The sequence below is a fragment of the Mytilus californianus genome, unplaced genomic scaffold (assembly GCF_021869535.1).
Source record: "Mytilus californianus isolate M0D057914Y unplaced genomic scaffold, xbMytCali1.0.p SCAF_1, whole genome shotgun sequence".
NCBI lineage: Eukaryota > Metazoa > Mollusca > Bivalvia > Mytilida > Mytilidae > Mytilus > Mytilus californianus.
The window spans coordinates 15,712,378-15,723,063 of NW_026262581.1; the positions used below are offsets into that span (position 1 = coordinate 15,712,378).

General features: G+C 33.5%; 1 protein-coding gene across 1 annotated transcript; it reads right to left on the reverse strand.

Annotated features, from left to right (window-relative positions):
- Nucleotides 1-1,752: 1,752 nt before the first annotated feature.
- On the reverse strand, nucleotides 1,753-9,622 carry LOC127709139 (uncharacterized). The gene is made up of 2 exons (XM_052214529.1): nucleotides 9,524-9,622; nucleotides 1,753-4,609 (listed from the first exon to the last, which is right to left on the reverse strand). The coding sequence occupies exon 2, from the start codon at nucleotides 4,562-4,564 to the stop codon at nucleotides 1,883-1,885; it is 2,682 nt and encodes an 893-aa protein (XP_052070489.1). The 5' UTR covers nucleotides 4,565-4,609; nucleotides 9,524-9,622; the 3' UTR covers nucleotides 1,753-1,882.
- Nucleotides 9,623-10,686: the final 1,064 nt, after the last annotated feature.

Sequence of the window (10,686 nt, forward strand, 5' to 3'; positions counted from 1 at the left end):
CAGAAAATATAAGAGATAAATGCATAATTATTTCGAGTTTTAGTTATAATAGTTTAACGAGCAAAAGTTGTACGCAAAATTTTACCAAAAGCCATGAAATAGCCCATTTACTGTTACAGTACTTTAATAATTGTAAGAAAAAGCTTTAAGATTTTTCTTTGGCTCCTTTATGATTACAAATTTGCTTGATATCAAACACTTGAAATATTTATGCGATACAGTAACATCCTACAGAAATACATCATGTACGAAGCCTTTTCGTTTCACCGCTGCTTCTCTATGAAATAGATTACCAGACCAATTTGGGACTGAAAATAGCTTCACATATTACAGAATATAATTCCTGGATTTGTTCTGACTGTTGTTGCTTTGCTTGGTGGTATTTTAATACCCTTTCAATCATTTTTATGTTTCCTAACTAGCTTACATTGGATTTTTTGGGTCTCATTATGCCAGCTGGTTACAGAATACAGTAGATGCATATCGTAGCTCTAGATCTTGTTTCATGCACACTGACTCCGGAGGTGAAAAAAATACTTCTAAAAAAATCATACAAATCATATTTTGATATGCCTGCCGAACTTGCACTATTTATTAAAATTATTTTGTGCAGCGTACTTTCTGAATTTCTATGTAATAGCCAGATACAGATTCTCTGATTTTTTGTGAAAAGATTAACAGAGCTGTTACTTACATATAATGCTCATTTGACATTTCAGATATTGCAAAAAATGTATATAAAGTTTGCCTTTATAACAGAACTGACCAGATTAAGTCGCAAACTTTTAAATTTCATCTTTTTTTTAGTATCTTAGTGTTTTATATGTACTTTTAATGTTGTGCTGAATTATTTGCATACTGCATCTTTGTTTTAATTATTAAAGTACACGTGTTTACACACACACACAAACACACCCCTCCTCCCCCCCCCCCCACCCCCCCCCCCCCCCCCCCCACCCCCCACCCACCCCCACCCCACCCACACACACACACGATGCAATGATCTGTGCTGTTACAGCTTTTATCTATGTGTCTAATTGACGGAATGAAACCAGTAAAATCTATTGGAAAGTAAGTAAAAACCATTTCAATGTGATTGATATAAGCAATCATACCGTATAATCAGCTAAAAACGAGAAAAGCTAACGGCATAATTGATAACAATACAATTTACGAAAAACAAATATGAAAAACCGATTCATGGCTTGAGACAGGCATATATTGAATCTGGCTAGATTAAACATGTTTGTGAGCGCTCAACCTCCCCTAAATTTGGACAGTGATGTAACAACACAGCATAAGAACAAAAAATCAGTTTGCTTTAAAGTTCCTTTTTTAATTGAGTCTACAAAGATTCAGTGCTCTTCCTTTTGAGCAAACAGGTAGTCAACTAAAGTGCATAGGAAAAAAAGAGAAGGAATTCACCAAAAAGGATAATATAAAGTCATAAGTCGAAAAAAAACCCCGACAATATCTTGACAACAAAAAAACAACTACAAAAAACGTAAAGACAGACAACAGTTTACAAAATACTACAATCGTAACAAGCTAAAGATGGAGCAACACGAACCACAGTAAAACCGGGGGTGTTCTCGGGTGCTCCGGAAGGGTAAGCAGATTTTTTTTTATTTTATAGCAACTGTTCTAAACCATAAGAAATTTTATATATCCTAGGACGATTGAAAATATAACTGAGTTCACATGCTCATACACTACGACTTACATTTTATAAATCACAAGTTATAAAAGAAATACGCATTTATTTGTTATTTATTTCCAACAAACCTGATGCGAAATGTTGTTGAATAAAAAAAATATTCTTCTCATTTGTTAAAACCACTAGATAAAAATTGAAGTGTATATTTCATACTGACAAAACTATTTACTCATCAGTATCATCAAGTTCAAGATTATCTTCACTATTGTCTTGAATATCATCATCATCAGAAGTGTCATCATCATGATAATCATCATAATCATCACTTTCATCACTATCTAATGTCACATTCTGCCCTAAGATTTTTAGAACGAATTTAATTTCCCATTTTTCATGCTGTTTATCTTGAATGTCTTGGTCTTGAGGAAAAATGTTGACTTCAGGTAGGAAGAATCTAGGCAAAAAATATTTTTTGTTGTAGGCTAAAAGTTTCATAAATATTAACACGGTAAGTTCCATTAGTGATGGCAATTTAGAAATGTCATCTGGTGTATTTGGGTTCCAGTGAAGTTCTTGTAATACGTGAAATGTGCAGTTTTTCAACATATAGCTACTTATGTCAGTTACATTGCAGATGTCAACAAAGAGCTTTGCAAGCGCGTAACTATCGCGTACTTTTTGCGGAAAAGTCTCCATAAGGCAAACTTCTGCTGGCGCCGTAGAGACGCGTAAATTGGTTTGTACTGGTCTTATTCGATCAATAGTATCCACTATGAATTCTTTGAGATATTCAGAGGTGAACGATTGCTCGTCGGAAGTTGTGTCAAGTAAAAGCAGACAGCCAGCATCATGGATATTCTGAGTCATCATTGGTAACGAATTAGGATCGATTGGCCACCAAGCTGTTTTTCTGACGGCAGGAACCATGTCTATCTTAATCCTTAGTTGTTTATGTTTACAACCAAACCATAGAAGACGTACCATAAAGACTGTCGTTTTCATATCTTTTTGCAAGAATGGCATTTCGAAAACGTAACACAGATTACGGATTTCATCATTCTTCCATAAACTCGGATCGTGTAAGGCTCGATTCAAATATTTGTGGAGGTACATGAATATAGGCGGTGAAATGAAAAGTCCATTTTCATCAAAAAATTCCAATACGTCTTGATGGCCTTCAATAGGTTTAAGCTTCAATACATTACTGTTGAATTTTTCTTTGGAACTATTTCTTTCTTTATGACGATTTCTCTCTTTGGGACTATTTCTTTCTTTAGGACGATTTCTCTCTTTGGGACTATTTCTTTCTTTGATGTCACAAAATTCAGCAATTCTATCTAAACAAAGGACAAAATCAAATTCATCTGGAGCATTTACTTTTGTTTTTTCTTTTGAACTACCGGACTGAAAAACTGTCATTTCAAATCTTGAGTCGTATTTTGAGACTTGTTTGCATAGTAACTCTACAAAAAAGCATATAGTGGAATTGATTTTTTCCTCTTCTTCTCCTTTATTTCTATATTTGTGATCAAGAAGTTCTTCAACAAATTGGTCCATTTTCATTTCTAATTTTTTTGATGTTTGCAATGACTTAAAATTTTCAAAAAACTGTTGGTTTCTGTCGTAAAGCTCTTCCGTTGTTGAGCATTTAAGTAGAGCTTCTTCTGAACTTATTCTCAAGTGACTTCTTGCTGTTTCGATAGGAGATTCTCCTAGTTTGTCTCTGATGTCATTTCTTGCTCCATTTTGAATCAACAAATTGACAAAAGCGCCAGAATCGTGGTAGGCAGCATAATGCAATGCAGACGACCCACTGTTGTCTACTGCGTTTAGAACGGTCGATGCTGTAGTTATATCATTCAGAAATGGGAGACAATCAGAATCGTAAAATGCACTTATATACATTAACGGAAAACAGCCCCATTTATCAGATGCGTTAAATTCAATGTCTGTTGTTTTCATTACATTTACAATTGATTTGATTCTTTCAAACGTTAAATCTTTGCTATCAACTCTCACTAAATGGGCTGTCGACTGCTCATATATGTTCTTAGCATTAGCGTCGGCTCCGGTTTCAATGAGCATTTTCAGCAACTTAACAGGTGCTTTGCGCAAGCAGGCTATAGCATAATGAATTGGATAGTTTCCTAGATTGTCTGCTATCGTTGAGCATCCTCCAGCATCAGACATTTTCCGCAAAACCTTGATGGCATTCACGTTTCGATATCTATCGAAATGGTTTATTATCAGAAGAAAAGGGGTTGTACCATTTAAATTTCTTTGTTTCAACAACGTTATTAAATTCTTATGAGCACAGCAAGATACTTTTCCTCTAACAATGTCGTCAAGTAGTGCAAATCTGTCTTTAAATTCATCGGAGACAGGGCTTGTTTTGTTTATACTTTGTACAAAAGAATGAAGGAAATTTTCACCATCTTTGTTTATCATGTCTACGTCCAACCCAGCGCACGACTCGAGGATAAACCGTAGGACACATGGTGGGATAGTATTTCTGCTTGCTAAGTGAAGTATGGAATATCCATGCTTAGTTTGTTGATTAATATCAATTCCTAAACTTAGTAGGACTTGAATGGTTCTTTGCCAATCGTCTATAGCAACAATGTTGTAAATTAAACTGTGTAAAACATTGTACCCGTTTAAATCTTGCTTTGTGACATCAACTCTCGGCACCTGCAGGAGCAGTTCTAGCACATATGTATTTGTGTTTATTGCAGCATAATGAAGAGGAGTTTGGTTCCATCTATTACCGGTATTAACATCATCCCACTCCTGAGAGGCGAACCAGCACTGAAGTAAATCTGGTCGAGTATCTTTAATAGATTTATGTAGTATAGTTTCTTCACTGAAACAGCTGTCGTCACGGTTATATATCTCTTCATCTGACATCGTACAGTTGTATCATCAAGTTATACTCTAATAATTTACATTTATCTGAAGTATACATAAAGAATTCATTAACAGAGTAATAATGTCATTATATCAACAATATGACAAACGTTAATCTAATGTAGTCCAATTTTATTTATGCAAGGAATTTTTTTGTGGAATGTTGTTTGAATTTGGTTGTTGATTTCCAGTCATATTTCACTTCAAAGTTAATATTAATATGTAATATGTTTTGTGTTTGGAAGTTTTCCTAGGTTTTATATGTTCTAAAAGTGTGATTTTTTATATTAGGTAACTGATGCAAAGAACATTGAAGAATTTCCGCTGTTTATTATTCTATAACAACTCACACTGAACAAATGTAAAGGAGGATAAGAAATATTTTTCTATTTTTTCTCTTTATATGCGTAGAAAAGCAAAGTTATTTATCTTTCCCTTTTTTTAGCTAACTTAGCCATAAAGTCATGTTCACCTGTTCGAACGTCGGTCCATCGTTAGATAATTAACATTTACTTCATCGCCTCTGAAACAACCAATCAAATGTGAACCAAACGTGGCAGAAATAGTATGCAATGTTCTCTATTTTCTGATTTCGGTACGACTGGAAATTAAATATGATCACAAATCTAAAGAGGCAATCTTTGTTTTGAATTGGCCAATTATAAAATATTTTCTCCTCTGAAAATTTAAGGCGACATATTTTGATGACTGGAAAACATCTTGTGATTTATAAGTTTATATTCGGCGTCCGTACAATTTTCATATTTCCGACTTCTTCTCTGAATTCACTTCACAGGCACTTGTCTCTGAGATTGCGCCCACTTATTTACCTTAATATAACACAAGGTACTTAACTCACATTTTTGAAAAATGAAAATCGGTCGTGAACTTTCGTTATATTTCGATTCCTCGTTTGTGTACCCCACTAAAACTTGTTATCCCGTAATTCTACATTGATTTATCGACACAATGGTGTATGACACACCTACCTTTGTTGTAGAAATCATTCGCAGCAAGTATATCAACCGTAATTATTTCGTCTTCTCACAGCCCTTTGGAAATATTAATATCGCAGTAAATCGTTAATTATAATTGTCCCTTTGGTATCTTTCCCCTCTCTTATACATATCTCGCTTTCCGTTTGGTCAAATCTAATTGCTAAAAATAAATGTTTTTTGGAGTTATCTCAATTTTATATGTAGTCTAGAGAGATTCTGAATGACATTGATTGACCGTGAAAATTTGAGTCTAAAAAAAGAACTCGTAACTCATTAGACATACATCAAATCACAGTTATTAGATTTTTTTTTCACAGAATCTTTGACAAATTTACTCTCTGGATGATAAGTTCTATTCAGAGAAAAACTAACAGGTTTTTGGTAAATACTTTATATAATTAATCATTCACTGCGAGAATAATATTTCTAAAGGGCTGTGAGAAGACGAAATAATTACGGTTGACATACTTGGAAGGCCTATTACGAATGATATCGATAATAAAAATAGGTGTGTTATACACCATAGTGTAGATAATTTAATGTTGATTTACGGGATAACAAGTTTCAGTGGGATAGATAACCGCAAAAACCGAAATATAACGGAAGTTTGCGGCTGGGTGACATTCTTCAAAAATGCGAGTTAAGTACCTTGTGTTATATTAAGGTATATGGGAAAAATTGTCAGAAACAAGTGCCTGTGATTCATTTGTCTTATTTTAAGTATACTGAGCAGGAATGTATGGTAAAAAATTGAAAATATAAACGGGGAATGCGCCAAAGAGACAACAACCCGACCAAAGAGCAGAAAACAGCCAAAAGCCACCAATGGATCTCCAACAAAGCGAGAAAATCCTTCACCCGGAGGCGGGCTTCAGCTGGCCCCTAAACAATAATGTATACTAGTTCAGAGAAAATGGACGTCACACTAAACTCCGAAACATATAAATGAACCAAAATTAAAAAAAAACAAAACATACAAGACTAACAAAGGCCAGAGGTCCCAGTCTTGGGACAGGCGCAAAAATGCGGCGGGGTTAAACATGTTTTGTGAGATCTCAACTATCCACTATACCTCTAGCCAATGTGGAATAAACAAACACACAGCTATACGCACAGTAAAATTCAGTTTAAAAGAAGTCCGAGTCCGATGTTAGGTAACAGAAGAAACTCAGCAAAATGACAATAATCAACATAATTTAACAAAGGACTACTAGCAGTTACTGACATGCCACCTCTAGACCTTAATTTAACTGATTGAAAGAATACGTCTTCATCATATGAAAATCAAGCACAACCATACCATCATAGAATATACGATATAAAAACATAACCCGCATCATGCAAACAACTGGTAGTTTCTTTACAAAAGAGTATTAAGAAAAATATCGAATTTCAAGGTAATTTAAAAAAGGGGAAGTCAATCATTTGTCCATAAAACCTGACAAAATCAAATGTTAGACTATATAAACCAATGGGAACAAATAGTAAACAATGTCATATTCTTGACTTGGTACAGGAATTTCCCAAAGAAAATGGTTGGTAAGACCTGGTTTTATATTTAGCTGCACCTCCCACTTCTGTGACAGTTGTTTATATCTCCATTATAATGAAAAAATTAGTCGGGCAACTGACTAAAAATTTCAGACAAACATACAAATAAATCTAACAAAGACGGCAACAAAAAAGTTAATGTAGTTGATAATAATTTTGACATCTTATTCTTATTTAATTTTGAACGAATGAAAAACATGGCCGCTAGGGCAATCTTTGTTTCTGATGACATTGTGCCAATGTTAAACGTAGCGATTTAATTTGGTTGTTTTTTTCTGCAGTAAAACTTTGAAGTAGATTTTTCAGAACGAATAAACATATTTACGACCTTCAATATAAAAATAAGCAGATGAGGTATGATTGCCAATGAGACAACTATCCGACAGAGTTCAAATAAAGTGGATGTAAGCAATTATAGGCAACCGTACGAAAAGTGTGTAACTGATAAAAATTGTAAAATCTACTCATACAAATTTTCTCTTTTGTTCAGAATATTTTGTAGAAAATATTTCTTTAAACAGAAAACAGTTTAACAACACATTTCTTTCAGTTTACTAAGGATTATTACATAATGTTAAAATTTAAGAGCCATCCTATCCTATACATGCTATAGCATTGCAAAAAAGAACAATGCACCATTATCTATACCTATAAATTCGTTTGTCGATGATATTATTCACATCTTGGAAAAGCTATTCATTCAGTATATCTGATAGCAATTCTATTATTATTAGTTCTATTGTAGTATCAAATTGTACAAATTTCATCCGAAATTATCTAACAATAAACTGAATCCTATCACCTTTTTATGGTAGGCTAAGTAGGCTACTAGTTACAGTTACATGTATATTTACAAAACTTTGATTTTTTTTTTTAATACGAAGGATTTTCTCCCACAGGAATAGATTTGTAGGTCCTCAGTGCTTTTTAACTCCGTGCTTTATTTGATCCTTTTTGACTTTTTTTATTCGAGCGTCACTGATGAGTCTGTTGTACACGAATCACACGTCTGGCATACACAATTTTACCTCTGGTATCTATGATGAGTGTATATACGTGAAGTACACGTAAAAGTCTACTTAAATGTTAGAACATGTATTCCTTGTCTGTTATATTATACATGAATCGTTACTGTTTTGTGCTTGGGTTGCATCAACCATTTTAGAGTAAAGTGTTTTGTCTGTCACATTTTATTGCAAGTTTTATATTAATCTTTATTGGTCCACTTATTAAGTATTAAAGGGGGGCATTGAGATCTAAAACACACTAATGTGTGTGCCCCAAAGTCTGGAATCTTACCAGCGGTTGTCGTATGCCTTATCGCTTTATTTGTTATTTAAGTGTTGTAATGATGTAACTCCAATTTTTCGAAATGTTTGGAAATGGATTTGAAATTTAAAAGCGCAATAAAATAGATAATTGAGGAAGATATAGAAATTGAAATCGAATATATGGACTTGAAAAGCAACTGTTTGCTCACTTGTATTTTGAATAAACAAACACCTTAAATAGATAATAATCGCGTGTTACGGAGAGAGAGAGGGAGGGCGGGGGGGGGGGGGGGGGGGGGAGAGAGGGGGGGGCGGGGGGGGGGGAGAGAGGAGAACACATTACAAGAAAAAACATCCCTTTAGAAGATATTTTCTTATATTTTTTTTAAGACAACCATGTATTTTGGAATTTAGTAGTATCCCAATTCTGTAATGCCTTATTTGCTGAGAATTAATCAAAGATTAAGTTCAAATCATGCAATCAATTTGAGGATAGTATAAGAAAGATAATTTTGATAATTGTTTTAGAGCAAAAATATATGAAAAATGGTAGAGATACAACAATATAAACAGTTTTTTATCTGAACTTTCAGTGTCCAACTAGATGAATAAGCTACATTATAATTCAATGTGAAGTTTGGGGATAGAACAGCATAGTTCTGATAAACATTCTTAGAATGTAGAAATATCATATTATAGTTGTATAGGGAGATAGACAATTGCACCTCGATCTGAAATAAAAATGTCCATTTTGTCTTTTCTGCCATTTGTGGAAGATCATTCAAGATTCACACGACGATTTGCTTTTGAATGTATATCTTTGATAGTTTTGTTTAATTTATGCACTACTTCTTTAGACTTGAGGCGGTTTAGATCCTGACATACCGTATAGGTATCTTTCATTATAGCAGACTGTTCTAGATATCGTTTAGTTATTTTCGTCGTTGGGTTGCTGTCTCATTGACGTTTACCAAAATTCCGTTAAAATGCATATTCAATAAAAATAGCAAACTTCAAAATTAAGTCTAATTGCAATATTTTAAATTAATAGAGAAATATGTGTTGAGAATTGTTGAAATCATTAGATTTTAATCAATACATATCAATACTGAAATTGCTCTATAATCAAACATACATACCCTTTCCTTCTTTTTCCTAGTAAATTGGACGTGTCAAAACGCAATCCATTAATCCACATAATAACACACAGCCAATCCTTTCTCTTACTTAAATTTCTTCCTTGTACGCAAAGACTTTTTAAAGTTTAATTATAGCAATGGAGGCTACAAAGGGTTTTTATGCATTAACTGTTATGCTATGTAAGGTAATATGTGTAGGTGGGTGTTTTTTTTTTATCAGCTGTGAATGAAAAATACCAAGTTTAAATCTAAGATAAGGAGGTCGAAGGGGATGTCCCCCCAATATAACATTCACAAAATAGGATAAATAGTACATGACTGGAAAACAGTATAATATTATGGTCAAGAAAGGAGTTGCAGGACCACCAAATGGCATCAGAATTCGACGCAACCAGCCAAGATACTAATGCTGTAAATGTAAGTTTCGGGTATGGTTTTGGACAAATGAATCAGTGTGAGGAGACTTTATAAAAATGTTTCATAACCATGATAATGAAAATTTAGACAGATATCATTTTAAAAAAATCTAATGAGTTTAGAATAGGTTTGAATTACGTGAACTCAAAGAGGCTATGGGATAACATTTCAGGAAATAAGGTGCTAACAGTTTTAGGCTTGTTACCATACAATATCTAAATAGATACACCGTGGATACAAAATTTCTACACCACATAAAGAGAAATAAAAAAAAAAGTCAGCTAAAACAAACAAAAAACCAAACAAAAACCAAGCAAACGTTTGATACCAGTTTATGATCCTTCACAAAAGGTGTAATAAATTATGCTGACTTCTCTTATTTAACGCTCGTCATCTTCACTATCATGTGTTCAATAATATTGATCTCTCCTTGCCTTTTCTGTCATATGGACAGAACGAGATAGATATGTATATAAAATATTCTCTGACCGAACCGAGTCATATGATTATTTCAGTTAACTTAAAAATAGACAAGATTTGTGGAGCAGAAATTAAGAAGTCTGTATCGGAATATGTATAATCGTTAAATGCACCTACGCAATAGAAGAATGTACACTAAGAGTGTCGAATGATAAAAAAAAAAAGATTTTATGTTATAATTATTCACAGTTATTTCTTTTTTATTCGAATATCAATGTCATGAATTTTTGTATGACGCCATGATTTTTATCAGTGGCGGATTCACT

What these genes read in the sequence shown, in the direction of transcription:
- LOC127709139 (XM_052214529.1), bottom strand. Translation starts at nt 4,564, where the DNA reads ATGTCAGATGAAGAGATATATAACCGTGACGACAGCTGTTTCAGTGAA.